This window comes from Pinus tabuliformis, chromosome 9 (assembly GCF_031772625.1).
Source record: "Pinus tabuliformis cultivar Carrire ecotype Pingquan chromosome 9, CPIR1, whole genome shotgun sequence".
Lineage (NCBI taxonomy): Eukaryota > Viridiplantae > Streptophyta > Pinopsida > Pinales > Pinaceae > Pinus > Pinus tabuliformis.
The window spans coordinates 1,413,197,188-1,413,219,813 of record NC_142307.1 but is presented as its reverse complement, the minus strand read 5'-3'; the positions used below and the strand labels follow the sequence as shown (position 1 = coordinate 1,413,219,813).

General features: G+C 36.0%; 1 protein-coding gene across 1 annotated transcript in view; it reads left to right on the top strand.

Moving 5' to 3' along the window:
- The window catches only part of LOC149153841 (protein kinase STUNTED-like), a 34,769-nt gene extending 12,551 nt beyond the window's left edge, over nt 1-22,218 (top strand). Inside the window, exons 2-8 of the mRNA XM_089443946.1 lie at nt 19,779-20,205; nt 20,334-20,582; nt 20,757-20,914; nt 21,067-21,143; nt 21,235-21,382; nt 21,466-21,615; nt 21,822-22,218. Of these exons, the coding sequence (XP_089300072.1) occupies nt 19,779-20,205; nt 20,334-20,582; nt 20,757-20,914; nt 21,067-21,143; nt 21,235-21,382; nt 21,466-21,615; nt 21,822-22,094 (1,482 nt within the window). The 3' untranslated portion in view covers nt 22,095-22,218. The remainder of the gene's footprint in view (nt 1-19,778; nt 20,206-20,333; nt 20,583-20,756; nt 20,915-21,066; nt 21,144-21,234; nt 21,383-21,465; nt 21,616-21,821) is intronic.
- The last annotated feature ends 408 nt before the right edge of the window (nt 22,219-22,626 follow it).

Sequence of the window (22,626 nt, the reverse complement as noted above, 5' to 3'; positions counted from 1 at the left end):
TCCAATATTCTCCATCCAAATAATGATCTAAATTATAAAAATGCATGCCATTTTACTTAGTTTCCCTTGTTTTCTTTAGATGTGGAAGTAAATAAATCTAAATATAACCCATCTTCAAAAACTTCAATAATTGTATAAGTAAATTCAAAAATTTGATGAGAATTGAATCTTACTAAACCTTATTCTTCATGAATGGAAGATGAAGAAGATATAAGATCATGGTCTTGATCCTCATGGATGGACTCTTGTTCTTCAATAAGAACATGACATGGATTTTCATCAATGTCTTCTTGGGATTCAATGTGTTTAACTTCAATAGGTGGCTCTTGAGAAAGTCTTCATCAACATGGTCATCGATATCTTAATCTTTAGTGGTAAGTACTAAGGATACTTCTCCTTCCTTTGGTATGGATACTATGGCATGTCCAATAGACATATCAAATTTCTCATTTCATGATGAAGTCCCAATGCTTGAGGAATAACATAAAGAAATATGCAAGTGTAAAAATGTGGTTTTTTCCAAGATCGTAGAACTAATTCATTACTTCATCCTCAAATGCAAATGCAAAAACCATCATCCTATCATCCTCATAAACAACATGAAAATGTCTCATAACTTTTCACAATTGATGCAATACATTATAGAGTTGAATTACAAAAACCATGAAATGGTCTAATGATATCAAGCTAATCATAATTATAGTTGACATTTGGAAACAATGGGATGCCCAAGAAATCTAATGGAGCACAATACTTGACACCCATTCATCTTTCTAACTTTGTCATATTTTCAAAATATCTACAAATGTACCCTCATACTTTTACCAATATGGAGCACACATGAATCACCAAGGTGAAAATTTAATGATTTCAAATGTTGCTTGTTTCACCCAATGAACAACAAGTTTTTAACTCTAAAATAAGAAAAATGATATTTTCTCTCAATGGATTCAGTGAGATGAGAAATATATTCAAAATGAATATTCATCCAAAATTTCAGTTGAATTACTAATTTCATGATAAATTAATTTAATCCCTAAAAATGGTGCCAAAATGTTACCACACAAACTAGCACCTTTAGCTTAAATTACTAAACATAGGGTACTAGCCTTGTGGAACTTAGGAGTTGGCTGTTGTCACCTCACTAACTCTCCTATAGTCTCCTATGCACTTGAGACTAAGAAAAAGGGTATCGTTTAAGGGGGTATCCCTATTAGTTATGTTCACTTTGTGTAGTAATAAGTGGGAGTAAGAGAACCTAACATTAATGTAAATGAACAAGAAAGCAAGGAAATAGGTTTGGTTCAATGAGCGAAAGGGAGTTTAAGGTATATTCTAGTATTAGAGATATGGAGACATTTAAGAAATTCAAATGGGGAAATCAAAGGATATAGGTAGACAAGTGTTGTGCCATATAACTCCATAATTTGGTTCAAAAATTGACTTAAGGGAAATGAAACAATTAAGTGATGTGAACTACTTCAACCTTAATTTTGGTGGTTAGTTATTACACAGATGTGAGGGAGAGGGTCTATCTAGATCCACAAATCAAAAAAATAATAAAGGTGGCCCCTACCCATAGATAACCTACAACCACACCTAATTAGAAGATGTAGAGTGCATAAAGTGCTTATCTTAAAGGTGTGTGACATAAGAATAATATGAGGGAGAGGGAAAGAACCTAAATCTCAATCAATCATTTCCAATGGGAAACATGACCTCATTATGGAGTTATTATTTCCTTTGTCATTTATAACCATGGAAAATTTAATCTCCATTCACTCACTGACATCTATAGAATTATGGTTGCATGAACTCAAAATAAATAATGTAATATACATGTACATTTTATAATGAACAAGAACTTAATCAAATTAAAGAAGAATACAACTTTTTGTGTAGATTGAATAACAGGTAATTAACTGGGACAAATCAATTTTCTACTCAACTATATGTAACCCTTTATGGATACTACCTCCTAGTTAGGCAAAGAGACCACTAGAGAAAGGAGGAAAACTCAAAATTATCTCGAGTTGTTATTTCAATCTTGAAAGCATAAAATATCAACCAAGCAACCAACTATTGAGTTCTTTAATCATGCTAGTTTTGGACTCACAATACCTACTTCACACAACACAGGGAGGGCTCTTCCTTCTCTACTCAAAAATCCGCAGAAGTTTTCCCTTTTGATGCTCTTCAATATGGGTATAGAAAAGTCCAAACTTTTGTCCATTTAAATATCCCCTTTGATGCTCTTCAATATAGGCATATAAAAGTCCAAACTACTATCCGTTTACGTACTTAACTATAGTATAAATTTTTCTTGGTTCTTGGGAAATTTATTATTAAATTTCTTCAAGAATTATAAGGATGTCCCTCTAGTTAGTTTGGCATTTTTTGTTGTCCATCATCCCTTTCTTCATCTTCTCTTTGGATTTTATCTTCCTCCTCTTATTTGTAGTGTCCTAATGGCCTCCTTCATAATATGGCACCCTTATTTTCCAAGTTAGAACCCTATTTTTATCTCTTCTATCTTCATCTGAAACCAACTCTCTCCTTCCATTTTAATTTCCCATCTTTTCATGAGTGAAAAATGACAAATAAGAGTTATAAACTATTTTTTTTTTTAATTATGTGGGCGACAAATTTCTCATAATGTAAGAGGTAATTGCCTAGACCTAGGAGTTTTTTTCATCGACTTCTCTTATCTCCAATTTAAACTGAGGCTAGGCTTAATATCATGGAAAGAGTGAGGGTTATAATAATGGAAACGTGGGTAGAAAAGAGACATAGTATTACAAGTATGTACAAATTCCCTTAGACCCCCTCACATTTCCCTTCTTGTGGTATTACAAACCTTAAAGATATTCATACTCAATCAATCTTAATTCCTATAAATATTTAAAATCACAATAACGCATTTACCTTATAATATAAATAAAACATAATTGCACCGAGAGGCGCTCTCGACCCATTATGTTAGATATGTCGTAATGTCTTATTTAACATTTTTACTCCATCAATTTTGTTTTGGTTGACTAGAGGATCAGCGACTGGATCAATCTCATACTTGTGTGGCACGAGGTTGATTTCAACCGCTACAACTATAAACTCTAGGCACATATGTATGCCCCTTCAGCACGCACAGGCGAATTGTGGATTTGAACACCAGACCTCCTAGCACATAATACTTCATTTACACAACCATCACCAGTTGAGCCGCCCCTTACATGAAATAATAATAATAATAATAAATTTTAAAAAAATTATAATCATCAATAAAACATTTTGACTCGGTCAAATTACATAAAATTAATAATTATAAGTATAATTAATAATTAAACCAACCTAGATCTATCTTAAGTCTATATCTACCAAGTGCCTAGAGAGATCAAATTTCTTTTCACTCTAAAAGAGGTTTGCATGTCAAGAGATTTGATCCCTCTCAACGCTTGGTAGATCCAACGTTTAGATGAATATAAACTATACATACATACATACATGTAAAATATCAACTTATATATATATATATATATATATATATATGGAAAATAAACATATATATGTGTGTGTGTGTGAGAAAGAGAGAGAGAGAGAGATAGGAAAATAAACAAGAAAATTTTTCAAAAAGTCTCACTTAAAGATAATTGCTTTAAAAAATATTATTTATGTTGAAGAATATAGATTCATCAACATGAACAAAACTTTATTTAAATGTTTAGGAACATACTTTGACCACCAAACTTTATAATTCCTAAACTTATTATAATTCCTAAACTTATGCTCCAATCTTTTATTTAAATAAAGTTTTGTTCATGTTGATGAATCTATATTCTTCAACATAAATAATATTTTTTAAAGCAATTATCTTTAAGTGAGACTTTTTGAAAAGTTTTCTTGTTTATTTTCCGATCTAATTTGTCTAGAATCTGACTAGAATTCATTGAAATCACAAGTTTGACGAGTGAACTCTATACAATTAAAGTGTCTCAGGGGTTTTCAGGGTGTTGAATCCATATACGCAGTCAAAAAACCCAGATTAAACAACACAAATCAAAATTTTACCATAAAAAAATTTGTCAGATTCCAACGAAAAATACATCAAAAACTCAAAAAATCTCACTTAAAAATAACTCATTTTTAAAACAAAAATCATTTTTTGCTTTTTCAAAATAACCATGTATCTAAATACTTATATATAAATTATTAAATATTTTAAAAATGGCTTGTGATATTTGAATATATTAAAAAATGATTGAGATGTAAAGCATTGAATATATTAATTAAAGAAAATAATACATGTCCCTTCCGAACGTGGGAAGGGATTGATGATGAAAAACATTAACAATGGGTCCCAACTTAAATTGGCATTCAACAACCGTAGTCAAATCTAATGACATATCCAACGACATAAAGAGCGACATATTAGTCAACAAGGACACTGACATTTCTAACCACCAACACAGGCGAAGTCATACCAATGACTTGCCTTCGTAACTAATTCACCTTACACGTGCTCTCTTTATTTATGTCATTTGTATCTAACATTTCGAGTTGAATAAGCCCAAAAAAAAATGGTGATAAAGTATTTTATTATATAATATTTGAATTTTTATTTTTATTTTATTAATAATTAATTATAATTTTTTAATTAGTTGAAAAGTTACTTAAATAATTCAAATGAAATTATTTCTCAAGGTGGGCGTAAATCAAGTGTGGTGATCTCCATGAATTTAGATAAATGTCATCTATTTAATATGGGTGGTAGGGCATCTATCAAATGACATTTTGCATGGCTTATAGTATAGTTGTATTTATTAGGAAATTTTAGTTTGTTTATGCGAGAACATTGCGGTGATGGCTTTTATTGCATGGGAGTTCACAGAAGGATAATTTGCGTTGAGCTTAGATCGCAAAGGCATCCAAGTGACAATTATAACGATTAATAGGAGATTGATAACACATTATAACACAGGATGGAGTAAGGAAGATAAGGAGGGTAGGTTGATGCTCATTTTGTGGCTTATTGCATTTCGTACAATCGATTCCCATGGGCACTTTTAGCCTTTTATAGTCATGCTATTTCTAAAAAATACTACTTTATAAGGAAGGAAATCCAATGTTAATCTTGTGATGGAGCTCTCGTTGCATGTAGGCCTGACAATAGTTTGTAGCTAGAAAGTACTCAGTGTGAGGCACATTATCTCTGATTTGTTGTGAAATTAGCGTAGGAGTCTTAGGTTTGTTGTAATTTTCATTTATGTTATGATCAACTCTTCAATTGTAAACACTTTGTTATCAATGTTTTGCAGGAATGTGGGTTATTTATCTTCTTGTTATTTCTCCCCTCCTTGGGGCTTCTACTTGTGGGAGGTGTGTTTTTAATGTCTTTCACTTGATCTTTTTTGCCATTCGTTTTTCCCCATACCTCAACTATTTTTCTCTATTAGGTGAGTGCTATTCAATGTTAAGTGGGGTTATCCTTCTTTGGCCATGTCCTTACCCTTACTGCCCCTCCCCCAGGGGAGTGCTTATTGTCTCTCTTTTGCCTCTCCTCTCTATTTAGGTTGTATGTTCAATTCCCCCTTCCTTCCCTGGGATCCTCGCCTATGTTTATCCCCTCCTTGGTATCCCTAGATCATGGCTAGATGTAATATCTCCTTTGCTCACCATGGAGGTAGAACATAATGATTGCACCCCACCCACCCCCCCCCCCCCCCCTTGCCTCTAAATTTTCTCCCCCTTGTATTCACTAGACAAGAGCCGAATCAAGAGCTCATACTACTATGACTAGATACAAGAAATTATCCTTGAAGTGGTTCAGAGAGAAATATTTGATGTGGAAGATCAAGTCTCATAAGATAGAAGGGTTTATTCTAAATAGGCAAGTAGACTGAGAAACCAATGAATGGATTCCTTACGTGGGCAACTCTACCAAAGCATGCTCCTCCTCCTCCATACAAACTATCAATCTTCACTAGCATATTAAAACTCTAATAGGAAGATTTCTTACTCATAAAGCTTACTCTCAGAAGGAAATGATAATTTGAATGGCTAAATTAATGGACAAAGTGGATAGACTCAACAAGAAGGTCTCAATTTTGGCTAAGAAATTGGCAAACTTTGACTTCTCCTCTTCGGATAATGATAGTGAGCCACAACCATCGACTTTGGAGGACTCCCCAATTAAATGATGATCAAGCGAGCCAAATCTTTCAAGAAGAACATCTATCATAATGCAGCCATTGTGATATCTATCATCTCATGGTTTATTTTGTGTCCTTGTTTTAATTTCATTTTAACAGATAATATCGTAGACTGTAAAATGCACAATAGTAAAATTTTGAATTTATGCTTAGTGTAGTTTCCTAAGTGGCAGACTAATAACTAGCAATAACTATCTATGTATGTTTCTTTGATCATAATATAAAAGGCTCGATCTTCAATAATAATAATATAATTTACACACTATATAAAAATAGAGATCTTTTGTAATATAGAGTTTTATTGAATAGAAATTTTCTCTTAATTATACTACTTGTATCATTGAAGCGATATATGGAGATTGATAATGTAAACTTGTATCATTGAGGCGATATATGGAGATTGATAATGTAAACTTGTATCATTGAGGCGATATATGGAGATTGATAATGTAAAAGTGGTTACACCTTTGACTAAAAAATATGAATTACTTTTAAATAAATCACTTAAAAACATTATAATGATAATTCTAAGGTGAAAGAACTTTATAAAAAAAGAAAATAACATTTTTTAAAATTTAACTTTTTTCTATGCTAAATTCTTTACTTATAATATTTAGTTTAGTTTAATAGTTACTTTTAATCATTTTTATTATTGAAATTTTGAAAAATGAAAAATATCTATTTTTACTATTTATTCTTGCTAATTGTGTCCATAACCCATTATGGTAGTGATGTTGTAATGTCATGTAAACATTTTGACTTAATCAAATTAATTAAAAATAAAAATAACTTCAAACTAAAATAATAAAAATAAAATTCTAATTATTATTATTTTTATTAATTTTGGTTGAGTAGTTAAGGTAAATATGACTTGGTCAACCAATGGTTTTTGAGCTCCAAGTTTATGAGAACCCATGGTATTGACCATGGTATTCATGTGGAATATAGCATGTTTAAAGGGGGAAATTAAACCAATCTAGATCCATCTTAATTGTGGATCTACCAAGTGCATCAATCTCAAGAGATTTGATCCCTCTAGATGCTAATGAAATGTAATTCTAAATTAATATCCTTATGAAAAAATCAAGAGGAAACATGTTTGCTACTTAGTACCTGTCTCTTATGCAAAAAGTAATTATCAACTGAAAGTATTGATGGCAGAAGTTATAAGAGGCAGGTAATAAGCAACAAAGTTGCATATTAGACTTGTTTGTGTTTTGATTTCCCCCATAAACTGAACTTATGGCTGGAATACTTTTTTAAGTTTATTTGTGTTTTGATATATATATATATATATATATATATATATATATATATATATATATATATATATATATATATATATATATATATATTATTATTATTATTATTATTATTATTATTATTATTGTGTACACTTGTTTGTGTTTTGATTTCCCCCATACACTGAACTTATGGCTCGAATACTTTTTTAAGTTTATTTGTGTTTTGATATATATTATTATTATTATTTTATTTTGTACACTTGGTAGGACTACATCTTCATCATGTCCAATATAACACCTCAATCAGGGCAATGAATTGAAACGATGACTTCACATTAAGGAGGACCTTAACAGAGCACCCGATCACCGTTTATCCAAGACCCAATGGACACACACACACACACATGTAATTCAAAACACTTTTTAAAATTTTATTAATTCCAAATCAATAAAGCAATGAATGGATTTTATTAAAACTATAGAAATATAGAAAGTTTATAGTTATTAACATTTTACTATGTGAGAGTTCTAAAATATTGTGAAATTCCTTTGAAACTAGTAAACATATGGTTAAAATAAATGTAATTAGGAATTCTTTTACAATAGAATGTCATGTGATAGTTGCCCGTCATTTTTTATGCAAATACTTGCTTAAATTATGGTGGTTATTTTACCCAAAAAAAACAACAACAACAACAATATAATATGTCCTCGACAAGTATAATAAGAGAGTTGAAGACGAAACACTTTCTTTAAATTGTCCAACTTATAACTAAATTAAATTTAAATTTCAAAATATTTGTCACAGTAATAACCTTCTTGACCTTTCAACTCAACAAAACTATGATGATTTTGGAATGCTTCTCTTAATACTTTTTAGCATAAGAATAAAATTCTAAACAATTTTAAGTCATCTCTTACTTTTTTAAGGTTTGATAGATTATTTTTGTCTGAATAGATGTTCATCATTATCATCATGGTCACCACTATAACCATATTAGTGAAGAAAATTATTTTAATACTTCCAAAACAAACTTATGAATTATAAATTTACTAGCTCACTTAAAGTTAGATGACAATATAGATTGGAATTATTAGATTCATCCCAAGTGGGTAGACCTACAATAATGATAGGCCTTCCCACTCAATTGGTTTACAACATATACTATAGATTGTTTAGGTTGGGTAATTTGGTTGTATAAGGCATAGCTAAATGATGTTAGATGAGGCTCCCAAACTTAAAAAGGGGGAGGACACTTCAAGTAATAATGCAAATCAATTATCCAATTATTTGAAGTAGTAAAGGATTAAGTGGGGATCCTAGTTCAGTGTGAGCAAGCTACACTTTATAAGCTTACAACAATTGTATCTCATGGGTTACAACTTACTTAATGTTAGATGTGGTATAATCTAAGTTACTCGTTACTCGTTATTATATTTAAAGTGGGTAAACTTGTTTCCAAAAAATATTTTTTTCCATCTAACAAAGAATCCTATATTTTCTTTAGGGCTCAAGGTTGTTTAACAAGAAGGCTCAAAGTCATTACAAGAATTTACTCAATATGAGTCCATCACGTCACAATGATCAAGGCCATTACAACCATATATTCAATATGAGCTTATTATATCACTTGCTTGAACCTAGGTGAAGAGGATAATAATCATTCCTCTCAATCATCCAAGATAAACCCAATTGACAAACTTTCTTTCAATTACATTTGAAACAATTAAAAAAAACAAACAAACAATTTTTAGTAATACTTACAAGATACTAACCATTTCTTAAAACTAAATTAGATTATTTAAATGTCAAAAGATCAAATTTCTTAAAATATAATTTTTTGCTATAACATAAAATTTTATAAAAATATTAATATCTTGGAATATTTAAGCTTCTTTAAATATGTAATATATAAAAAATTAACATAAATAAATATATAATTATTATTATTAAAATTTAATAATTGAAAAAATAACATTAATAGTCATAATATCAATGGTCCACTTATGCCACTCTCACATACACATTTCTCAACACAAGTATAAAACAAAACTTATGTCATGTTTCATATGCTCTATGGTGAATAGGGATTGAGAGGTCTTTTATTTTAAAGTATTTTTGAGAGGGTTTGAATTGTTAATTTAGTTCTATGTTTTTTTTCAAATTAGAAAAGGTTCTCCGTTGCAGTTCATTATCAACTGTGGGAGCCAAAATAACCTCATTTCAACAGAGTTCGTGAAGCGGCTGGGCCTATCGACTACACCACATCCACAGTCGTACACCATCGAGTGGCTTCACCAAGGACGAGATCTTCGCGTCAGCCAGCAGTGTCATCTTCCCTACAACATCAAGCCCTTCACGGATGAGGTATTGTGTGATGTTTCTCCTCTTGAAGTTTGTGATGTATTATTAGGACAACCATACTTGTGGAAGCGACATGTTGTATATGAGTCTAGACCTCGCTCTGTGATTATTACTTTGGGCAATAAGTTGTACAGGATACCAAAGGTAGCCCCGCCTACTGCCATCTCTTTGATCATTGCAAAGCAATGCAATAAGATTGTTTCCCAGACCAGGAAATTTGTTTTCCTTATGATTCACCCTCAGGGAAAGAATAATGTTGTGGCCACAGCTTCCAGAGAGGGCTCCTCCACACAATAGCAGTAGATGGACAAGGTCATGGACAAGTACAGGGACATTTTCGCCTCACCTACATGGGTACCTATGCATTGTTAGGTCAAGCACTCCATTGATCTGACCCCGGGCGTGCCACTACCCAATGGATTCTATCGATGCTCTGTTTTGGAGAACGATGAGATCAAGAGGTAGATTTAGGAGCTGTTGCAGAAATGGCACATCAAGCCAAGTTCATCACCTTGTGGGAGCCCGATTATATTGGTACGAAAGAAGGACGAGATCTGGAGACTCTATATTGATTATCGGGCATTGAACAAGATAACTATCTATAATAGGTACCCGATCACGTAAGTTGATGACCTTTTATACTAGCTCAAGGGGGCCAAATATTTCAGCAAGATTGACTTGACGCCCAATTATTACCAGGTGCCTATCAAACCCTCTGATGTGTGGAAGAATGCCTTCAAATCCAAGGAGGGCCTTTTCAAATGGTTGGTCATGCCTTTTGGGTTGATGAATGCCCCTACAACCTTCATGAAATTGATGAAAGACATATTGTGACATTCACCAATGCATTCATGGTGGTGTATTTAGTTGGGAAGAGCAACTCCACCATATTCGACGGATCCTTCAAACCTTGCAACAACACATGTTGTGTGCCAATTTGGATAAATGAACTTTTGGCATGATCCGGGTTCAATATTTGGGGTACATCATTGGTGAGTAGTGTGTGCATGTGGACCCAGCCATGATACAAGTCATTTGGGATTGGCCAACCCCAACCACTTTAACAGAGCTCTGCATCTTTCTGGGTCTTTCCAATTTCTATCGCAAGTTCGTATTGGGGTTCTCTCATATCACTTGGCCTTTAAGTCAAGTCACCAAGGGCGAAGTGAAAGAAAAGTTCTTTTGGTCTGAATCCCAACAGAAGGCATTTCCCAAGTTGAAGCATCTCCTCTGCTCTACACCAGTTCTCAAATTACCAGACTTGCAACAACCATTTGAGATTGACACAGATGCCTCCAACTATGCTATTGGTTCAATTCTTACTCAGTAGGGTAATCCAGTGGCATATCACAATGAGACACTTTCAGACAAAGTCCAAAAGTATCCCATCTATGATAAAGAGATGTATTCCATTATGTAGGACTGCCGACAATGGAAGCATTACATTCTGGGGAAGGAAATGATCATTCAGACAAACCACCGACCCCTACAGTTCATACAGACACAAGGGAAGTTGCAGAACGATCGCCATCAAAAATGGTCCACATACCTACAACGGTTCCATTTGAACATTAAGTACAAGAAGGGCAGTACCAAAAATGTTGCAGACTTCCTCAGTCGACCACCGGTCATGGCGCTGACCACTATGCTTGACCCTTGTGGGCATGAGACTGCGAGGTGTCCGCATCTTTACAAGAGTGATCCATAATTCGGTAGCACATACCAGACACTCCTGGAAGGTAAGAAAGTTCCAAATTTTCACAACTAGGATGCACTGTTATGCCACCTAGGACACATATGTGTTCCTTCAAGCAAGCGTACCAAGATTATTTGGGAGGCGCACTACAGTCGGGTCGTTGGATATTTCAGGGTAGAGAAAACAATGGCAATGTTGTAGAAGTATTTTTATTGGCTGAACCTTTGACAGGATGTTGAAAAGTACATCAGATCCTGCATTGTCTACGTCATTACCAAACCAACTGGTGGGCTCCAGTATTGCAGCAATAATGCTGCAACTCCTGGGACTCCCTTCTTTACTTTTATCAACCCGGTAGTTCGTAACAAACTTGGAAGTGACGATGTTGTATGCACAAGTACTAGCTCTTGCCGCAGCTGTCACTTGGTCAGCTGGCACAAGTCTGCTAGGGGCTTAAGCCAACTTCTATGAGCTCTTAGAAGAAGCTTTTTAACTGATGGATGAAAGCTAACTCAAAGGAAGCTAATCTACTTGCGGAAAGAAACTGAAAGCCAAAAAGTAACGCAAACCCTAGCAAACCCTAATTCTACCAGCTAGTCCTACTGATGCAAAGGAGAGAATGCAAACTACTGGAAGGGATGCCATTACTTCTATGAAGGTAAAATACATGTGTCTAGACTACCTCTACCTGAAGAAAACATCTTTTTGTATTTTTGAATAAGTTATTAGAATTATCATGCATGTGCTTTTATCTGGCTTTTTACTGTGGAGGGGTGGATCAAGGAGGAGAAATGCTTGGAAAAGGTTGGGAAGGTTCAGAGAGGGTCTAAGGAGTCCCTAACACCCTTCCGGAGAGTTTCACAAAGTTTGGCTATCAAGAAACCTCATTTGTGAGCTTCTACAGGAAGTCTGCAGGGGTTCTACGGGATGTTCAGAGATTTCTACAGGATGTTCAGAAATTTCTACAGGATGTTTAAAAAGTGGATATTAGAGGATGGGTGAGTGAGGGAAGATGCATGAATGGATAGGGAGGTAGGATAGGGGCCTGGAGTGACCCAGGGACTGGTGGATGGAGTGGTGAGAGGGTGTAGAAGGCTGACTTGGCTTAAAGAAGGCTAAGGCAATGATGGAGCAAGAAGGTAGGGTTACGTGGGAAAAAGGACAGGTGTGAGACGAGGAACCTAGCTAGGGATGGAACAGCTGGCTTTGATGAAGCTTAGGCGGATGAGAGAGTGGTAGAGATGCCCTGCACGGTGTACATTTAACTGAATCAACAAAGTCTTACAAATAATCAAAGTCCTAGCTAATCTAATCTAATTGTCAATAAAACGAATGAACAGCAACTATATTTGGAAAGAAAACCATGTACATAAATCATGCAAAGAAACATTTCAGAGATCTGAACCCATAACTAACTTCTGCAAATGAAAATAGTACACTAAGGACTGCATGGTCAAGCAAACTAGTGTTTTTGTTGGGGCAGCACTGTTTCTTCAATTTCAGCCCCTGATCCAATAAGGATGAGGTGAAAATGAGAGTGTTGTTGACCCTTTTCTTGGAGATTTTTTTCCTGTTATTATCCTACCAAACTATTTTAAACATCTGAAGCAATTCTATTCATAAACAGTGACCTATTTAACCAACACAACTAAATCTGCCCAACGGAAATACGTTTCAAATGCATAAAAGGAAAACAACGATGCATAAAGGAAAGGTAACAGTACAAAAAGGAAGCCCTAGGCTCTCAGGTTGGGCCCAACCCTGAGAGCTATGGCTCCTATAGAAAACTCAAAGTTGATATAAAATCGGACTGCTTCTCATTATCAAAAAATAGTCATAAGTCAAGAGTTATGCCAAAATGGCTACAAGAGAACAAAGTAAAGCTAACAGCACTGTAGTGCAAACTATGCAATGGTTTCAAAAGTCCCTTACGAAGGCTGAGGCCTTAACATTTATACACCATGAGGGCCCTAGCTGGCCTCCTAAATCTATGGGACTTGGCTGTCTAAACTGTGAGTAGACAGCCCCTTCCAAAATCTGCTTGGTTGCCTTCTAGATCCGGTTTTGGTGGCCTTTGGAACTCGGAGTTGGGGGTGAAGATCCCAAGGAAGGGCTATTTAATGCCATAGACAACCCCCCTATGAATCCTCACCTCAAGCTTGGCTATCTTCTAGCCCATGATTGCTCGGTTTTGCTCCAACATGTGTTAAAAAACTTGAAATGAGCACGTGTTAGCCACCTAGGAAGAGTGACTACCCTTATTCGTACAAATGACATAAACATACTGAAAAATAATGCATAAGCTATGAAAAATGAAGGATTGAACAAGGACTGGACAAGGATAATTAGGCCAAATGAGCCCAACAAGTTACCAAATTTGGGGCTCATCACCAACCATCAAGAATCAAGGCCTATATACTCCTCTTCCAACTCCCAATCAACCTTGGGAATCCATCTCCATGGATTACATGTCAGGCCTTCCTTCTATTAAGCATGGAAAAGACTGTGTTTATGTGGTCGTCAATAAATTCTCTAAGATGGCCATTATGGCAGCCTGTAAGAAGAGTATCATTGCAGAAAACATTGCTAAGATCTTCTTTGAACGAGTGTTGGTACATTTTGGGATCCCGCAGTCCATTATCTCAGATCAGGACAACAAGTTCCTAAGTACATTTTCGTCAATTCCCTGGTCGATGTTGGATACCAAGATCAATAAGTCCATGACTTTCCACCCCCAAATTGATGGCCAAATAGAGGTCGTCAACAGGATGATCGTACACATCATACCTATGTACAACTCGAAGCATCCATGCACATGGGATGAAAGCCTCCCCTATGTCCAACATAGCTACAATAGAGCTCTCCATAGCTCAACTGGTGACAACCCCTTTCAGGTGGGGTTGGGATTCCAACCACTATGTCCCATTGATGTGGCCATACCATTTGCAGCTACCCAGACAAATTCGGCTCATGTCCAATCCAAAGCTGAAAGGGCTAACAACTTAAATGAGCGCATTCAACACATCTTCCAGTAGGTCCATGAAATATTGGACAAAGCCAATGCTAAGTACAAGCAATGTCATGATCAACATCGGGTGCCACACAAGTTCCAGGTGGGAAACAAACTTTTGTTACATTTACAAAAGGAGTGCCTCATTGGGCCCCACCACAAGCTTCGCCCACTCCGATATGGGCCTTACACCATCACTAAGGTTGTAGGGGACAATGCTTTCGAGCTCAACATTCCACCATTCCTTGGCCTGCACCTAGTGTTCAATGTGGACCACCTTCGACCATACTTTCCACCATTACTAGACATATTAGACATTGCATAACATATCACATCAATAGAGTTAAACCCAGACTGCATGGAACAAGCCACAACAGATCAGATCATGGACACGCAGATCAAGAACACTTGCCAGGAGAAGATCTAACTGTATCGGGTTCTCAAAATTGTCCAACTCTTGCACCAAGGCAAGTGGCTCACCAGGGACCAAGATCAGTAGAAGTTTTCCCATCTCATGGAGGCACTCAATGCAATGGGGGCCTTTTCTTCCTAAGGGGGGATGACTGACAAGGTTAATTTTAGGGGCGAATAATCGCCCAAAGGCGAAATTTAAGGCTTTTTATATTTTAATGGGGCGAATTTTTAATTAAAATAATAATTTTTTTTTTATATAATTAGCCCATATTTTATTTAAAAATTAATTTATTTTTTTATTTTAGCCCAGGGCGGATAAACTAACCGAATGGTATTTGATCAAAATTGCCCCATTTTGATATTTGCGGAATCGTATTCGATCAAAATCGCCCCCATTTTGATTTACAGTTTGGATTTTCTGGTTTGGGAGTGGTTTGTGAGGGTCGATTTGGTCCCGGGAGTGGTTTGTGAGGGTCGATTTGGTCATGGGATGTTAGATTTATTTTGAAATGGAGGGAGGAGCGAGGGCGGCTCCCTGTTTTGACGGATTCAGCCCGTTGTTTTGGTGTATATGGCTCCCTGGGTCCCTGTATAAAAATGGTTTTGAAATAGGCTTTTTCATGCTAGTTCACACATCTAGCAGCAGCAATTTCGGTGGGATATTCTTGCATTTTCAGATTTCAATCCGCTTATTCTTCTCTGGTTTCGGTATCCATTGTTTCTTGGATTTTAACGGCTCATGCCACTGCAGCAGCAACAACAACAGTCGGTACTTGACCGAATTGTTGGCTGAGCGCGAGAAATTAGGCCCCTTTATTCTCATGTTCGTGTAAAAGGTATATTAACTCTGCTGATATTCAAGCATGGGATAAGTAGCCGTGATCTGCTTACTCTTTTTATGATTGTCTGTGTCCTACCTTTTGTTGTGTTGTTGAGCTGGAAAGTTATCAGTACTTACCCTAAATATTACAGCATTTGGATGTTTGTAGTCTGCCAGTATCCCAAGATGAATATTGTGATGGAGAAGGCAACTTCCTGCTTCTGATTCCCATGTATTGTTTGTGTTGGTTTAAATAATATTTCTGCACCATTTTTGCAGTAACTTTCTGGTCATTGTTGTTTTATCTGTTGCTTATATCACGCCTATTTCGTTAAAAGTCCGTTTCTTTTTCCTTTGGTTTTCCCTTTCATTCTGTTAGCTTTCTTATAGCTGTAGATTGTGCTCATTTTTGTGCAATCCAGATGTGTTCTTGGGTGTTTAAGGTCAAAATACGCGGTCATTTTTATTTTCAGGGTTATTTTATCAGATGATAGGTTAATTTCAAATCTCAATTCGCTGAATATGTTGTGCTTCTTTGGCACAGTACGTCATATTGTTTCTTGCGGTGATAAGGGCCAGAGCAGTTGGTGCCGGCAATGATTGTTGTATTGTTCATATTTTTCATTTAGCTTGATCTCGATACAATTGTCTCAAATGTCTTTTATGGTGAGAGGGAGCGTTATAGTCATGTTGCCAAGTATGGGCTGGTTCATAGGGTTGAGTGGGGGAATTGGGTGTTTTCTTGCCTGAGTCATGGGTCAGTTAGCACTATTTATATCAAATGTGGCCTGAATGCTGTTTGAAACTCGAGATACTGATGACCTCAATGATGTGAAAAATTGGAGATACCGTATGGCCTTAATGGTGTTTGTAATCAAAATCTGGATTGAACACAGTGTCTGTATAGACTGTAGTTCAAGTTTTGTATAGACCTTTTGAAAAGTTTTCGAGGCAAGAAATCTGTTGTATTAATATTGTCTGATTTGTAATAGAGAAACTGCTATGAGGTGCTTTGGACTACTTGGGAATGAATTTTTGTCTCAGATGTCGATAGTCTGTACTGTGGTAGACAATAAGATGATTTCTTTTCTCAGGGATTGCAATTGCTTTCCGGAAGATGGGGTATACCTGTTCATGGTACTTCTTTCGACATCAAGTTGATAAACCTTCCCTTAGACTTGAGTTTTGTTTGGTTCTTGTTTGTTGGGTGATGATAAAAAATGTAATATTCATTTGTATTTGTTGATTTTATACTCATGGAACTTGTTTCTTATTGTACTCAGTTCTTTTGATGCAAGAAAGAACAACAGACTAGTTTGAGCTTGAGGTACTTGAAGCGGCAGCAGCTCTCTTCTCAAGCGGTATGTGTTCTAGTTCTCAAGTGTAATATGAGTAAATTTAGAATGTACTGCCGTTTGACAATACTTGTAAGCACTTTGAAGCAAATGTGGCCTGAATGCTGTTTGAAACTGGAGATACTGATGACCTCAATGATGTGAAAAATTGGAGATACCGTATGGCCTCAATGGTGTTTGTAATCAAAATCTGGATTGAACACAGTGTCTGTATAGACTGTAGTCTAATTATGTATAGACTGTTGGTCTTAAGAGCATGCGATCATTGATCAAGCCATCATGACCCATGGCAGCTTTGAAGGGATAAAAGGAAGACGTGTTGAAGCCAATGCTGCCATTGGAGTTTGATTCTTGAATATCATGGAGATTAAGAAGAATTATGTTCCATGCTCAAGGTTAATTACATTAACGTTTTATGTGCTTACTCTACAAATGAATTTGAACAAGTTTTTCATGGAAACCTTTCGAAAAGAGAAAAAAGACCTTGCATTATAGTTTATTGGTGGATTCCTATATTTTCTTGGTTGTTGTTACATGTTGACTATTGGAAGATCTGTTTATATTACTGAGAATCTTTCACCTGAAAATGGAGCAGTAAAGGACATATTAACTGTTATACGCTTTTGATTTTTCTGCCTTTGAGAACCTTGTGAGTTGTATGTCATTGAAGGGTGACTTGGTTTGAATAGTTAGCTTTGGAGAGCAGTTAGAGGAAGAAATAACTCAAACCCAAACTCAACAATGGAATTTTTATCAATGTGTCCATTCCAATAGATTATTATTCTAAATCTGGATGATGTGGCAACAATAATTATATATTTTTTGGAATGTACCTCAGTGAATGATCACCTTTTGTAATATTTTAAGTGCCGCTACATAGAGATGTTATTTCTATGCTTAATTAATTGCATTGATGTGCCATAGAGCAATGCAATGCATCTGGATACTTGAAGTCTTGGAATTGCAGAGCATCATTTGCTTGATTCCTTGGTAGCTGTTTGAAGATCCTAACCAAACTGATGTTTCTTTCAGAATTGTGGTTCTTTGTCATAGTAGTATAGTACGTTGTTCCTGAGATTACCTTTGGTTCTGTTCTGAGATCTGTAGAGAATTGTTGATCAAGGGGGAGGATAGCTTCATCTTAAAGCATCCCTCTACCCAACGTTAAGCTTGATGGGAAGAATTATCCTATCTTCAAGTGAAGGGTGCTAAACATATAATTGAAGAATTGATTGTTAAGACTTGTGGAGGGTAAGAAGACAAATTGCACTGTTGCTAAAGAATTAGTAAAGCTATAAAACAAATTGCACTGTTATATAGAGTGTCTATACAACAGTCTATATATTACAACTAAGTACAATGAGTCTCTCTTTTTGGTTAATTGTACTATACCTTGGGTGCCAACATTCATAATTCTTGTTGTTGAACCAAGCTCTCCAGTTGCAGCAATAAGCTCGACACCTTTGTCTTATTGATTGCATTCTTTGAACAATGTTACTCAAGCCAATCCTTAAACCTTGGATTGATCAACCGATCTCTAAAGAACATTGCATCATGATGTTGTTCATCCCCTCTTCTACAATTTCTCTCTTATAGATGCATTCTTTGATTGTTCAAGGCCTCCTCCTTAATGACATTTGAGGGATAATTTTGCCTCCTTCCTTGTCTTAACATAAACTTGGTTTTGTTATCCATCTTTCACATGGCTGCTAGGATCCATGGTCACTTCTGAAAATTGCTTGCAAGGTTATCTTGGCTTCATTATGCATTGTTTTTTCCTTTTGGAAACTCATCCTTCCTTGAGGATTGTCTAGCATCTACTACCTCAATTTGGATTTCTTAGATCAATTTAGTGCTCTCGTTCTCCTTTTGGACCAGTTGTCCATTCTCCTCACATGCAAAGCATGCATTCACATAAAATTCACCAATTTTAAAAATAAAAGGTTACCTGGCCTCTTCTGATGCCTCCAACATCAAATTTTGTCTTCCTTCCATGCTTTAGGAAGGTACTCCTTCTCTTTCTTCTATTCTTATGACAACTATGAATGATTGTCCCTCTCGAAAATCCTTATAATCTGCATCTATACACATAGCATCAGTATCATAATCACCAAGCTCTTTAGCCCCATATGGTATATATGTTACGAGCACTTCTAGCTAACCTCCCATGAGACTTTCATTTATTGTCTCATCGACATCCTCTTTGTGGAGCTCCCTCTACTGTTATGATGCTTTTTCCACCATATCTTCTATCAACAAATCCATATGTTGATTTGAACTCTTTATGCAGTCCATGAGACTCTCTGATAGTCTCTCTTCAACATCTTCCTCATCATCAAGGACTATTCCCTGCTCTGGTTCAAAATAGTGAACTAATTCAACTTTAGGCTCAACAGGTGCTTCATCTTCCTCCCTAGCTTTCTAGCTTTAGGGGGCTACCTCTTAAAATCTTTTTTCTGACAAGTAATTTGGCCTTCTTCCTTAGGTCCCATCTCTACCTTTGGTATTCTCTTTCAAGCCTCATTTTGACTATGTTGAATCTCTCCTTCAACTCATAAATCTCCTTTTCAATTTCTTCTTTACTCATGCCATTTTCCTTGGCATGCTTCTCCCTTTTGTTATGGCATCCATGAGAACTGGTTAGTAGTGGGTAGTTCTTAACCAAAAGGTTCCCAAAAGGGCGACTTCGGGACTGATTACAGAGAAAGGAGAATCAGTACCTGGATGGCCCCTCTTACGTGGAGCCGATTCACTGACCAAGCTTCCTACTCCAAAGTCTACATCAAAACAAACATCTGTAGTTGAATGGGCACTACAGTTGCCAAATAGGCTTACACAGGCAACTGGAGAGCTTCATTTGAAAGGACAGATTATGCAGAAGGTTTGCAACTATGAACATGAAGCTCAGTCTTCAAATGAGGTAGCACCAATTGAAGCATGCTCTAAAGAAGAAGGGTTTCCTTGCAGTCAGCAGAATGATTCTGATCGAGAAGAAAATTGTTTGGCAAGGAGATTAGAGTTCCTTTGTCAAAGTAAAACCTGCAGGCATTTTACATATCAGGAGTTGCAATCTGCTACTTCTGGTTTTTCAACAGGTTGCATTTGTAGTTTTCCTCATGGAGTTTTTCATTTCTGTGCTTCTGTTTTGAATGGGAAATTTCCCTTGAAATGTATATTAACCTTGTGAACTCAATTCAATTATGTAACATCCTTATTCTTGCAGGGAATTTTATAGGAAGAGGAGGCTGCAGTAAGGTGTACAGAGGATTTCTTCGTGATGGACAATCGGTGGCAGTGAAAATCTTGAATTCATCATCCAAAACAGAGCAAGAGCTTCTTTCTGAAGTTGAGATTCTTACTCTATTGAAGCACAACCATGTCATTACACTTATTGGTTACTGTGCAGAAGGCCTTAACTGCCTTCTGGTGTATAATTTTGTATCCAGAGGAAACCTTGAAGAGAATCTCCATGGTATATACTCAATAGTATTGCATTTTAAGAATCATGAAATCGTGTAGAAATATTAAGCAGTAGTACGTTTTAAGCATCATAGTGTTATGTATTGTATGGCAGGGTCTTTCATTTTCTCTTTTCTGAGATTTGATTATAGTCCTAGCTATTGACTATGTATATATTTTTCAGGAGGAGAGGAAAAGCCAATACTTCCTTGGAAAGTGCGATTAAAAGTGGCTGTAGGAGTTGCTGAAGCATTAGATTACTTGCATAATGGATTTTCTCAATCTGTCATTCATGGAGATGTAAAGTCTTCCAATATCTTGCTTTCTGAAGAGTTTGAACCACAGGTATAAATCTTTTTACTGCAAGAAGAATCAAGACTAAATTGCACAATTCAGTATTTGAAGAGATCTTAGTGATCTAGACTTGTAAACTGAAACTTGGAATTCTGCACTAATGAAAAATTTCAACAGAATTAATGTGCGTGTTATTATAATAGTTGTCAGATTTTGGGCTAGCAAGGTGGGCACCAACATCTTCATATATCACTTGCAGCGATGTTTTAGGAACATTTGGGTATGTAAGCATCTTCCCAGTTTCGATTGGCCATTTTCAGATTAAAGCTATCCAATTTGTAAATTCACTAATTGTGATTGTAGTTTGACAGGTATCTTGCTCCAGAATACTTTGTTTATGGAAAGGTTAATGAGAAGATGGATGTGTATGCATTTGGTGTGGTCCTTCTTGAGCTAATAACTGGAAGGAAGCCAATTGATACAGCAAGTCCCAAGGGTCAAGAAAGCCTGATTATGTGGGTTGACTCTCTTCTTCATGTTTATTTATATTGATTATCCTTATTAGGGGCTCATGTTTAACCTTCTGTAAATGTTGAAACCAGGCAAGACCACTCTTACAGGATGGGAATATGGAAAGTCTTGCTGACAAATGTTTGCAAAATGTTTATGATACAAATGAAATGCATAGAATGATGCTTGCTGCTACACTTTGTCTAAGGGAAACATCTCATTACCGTCCTTGCATGAGCCGAGTAATTTATCTTCCTCTATTCATTTCTATATGCTTCAGGGGCTTGTTTTTACTACCTCGTGTGTTTTTTGAGGGTATTCTTTACCTGCAAAAATTACTTTAGGGTGCAATTTCTCTTACATTTTCTTTAAGCTATAAAACACTCTATGTTAACCACATCTGTTCATCTCTGCTTACTCTTTAATACCAAGATATGATTAATGGCAGATTTTAAAACTACTACAAGGAGAAGATGAGAGGACTGACTGGGCGTGGTGCCAGAATACAATGATCAAGGATATGGATACTTCAGATGAGGATGACATTGTAGAAAATCAGGGGGGGCATGATATACAAACCCATCTCACCCTTGCCATGCTTGGGGTGGATGATGATACGGTATCACTTAGTAGCACAGATCATAGTGTGGGCATTTTGCCAACAAACAATTCTTTGGAAGATTACGGACTGCGCCGATGTAGCAATTCATCAAGCTTTTAATTCAAGATTAAAAGAAGTGAGTTTTGTTGCCAGCAATACATTTGTTTATGGTTGCTTTATAAGTTTCCCATGGCCACAGTGGTTTCATATTCTTATATGGCCAGGAATGTGACGTATTATGCTAGACCTCAAAGAATAGCTAAGGATTGTATGAAAACTAGGGGATTGAACAATAACATTGACTTCGTTAAAGCATTCCTTGAAGTTAGAAGCAAGCTCATGGGCGGAAAGGAAGATCAAGATGTCAGTACTCCATTATCTTGGCTGCAGATCTGAGCAATGTTTAACTAGTTGGCATCTTTTGTTCGCATGCTGATTTTTTCAGTGTCGTGTCCACATTTCTACTTTTTACTGTCAATCTCATGTAAATAGTGAAAATGGATCTACGGTGTTCATACTGCTCTGGGTAGACAAGTACCAAGAAGAGTAACTTTTTGGTAATGCTACTATATTGTCAATTCAGAAGTGGTGGAGAGAACCGTAGAAAGAACTACCCACTACTAACCAGTTCTCATGGATGCCAGGTTGATTG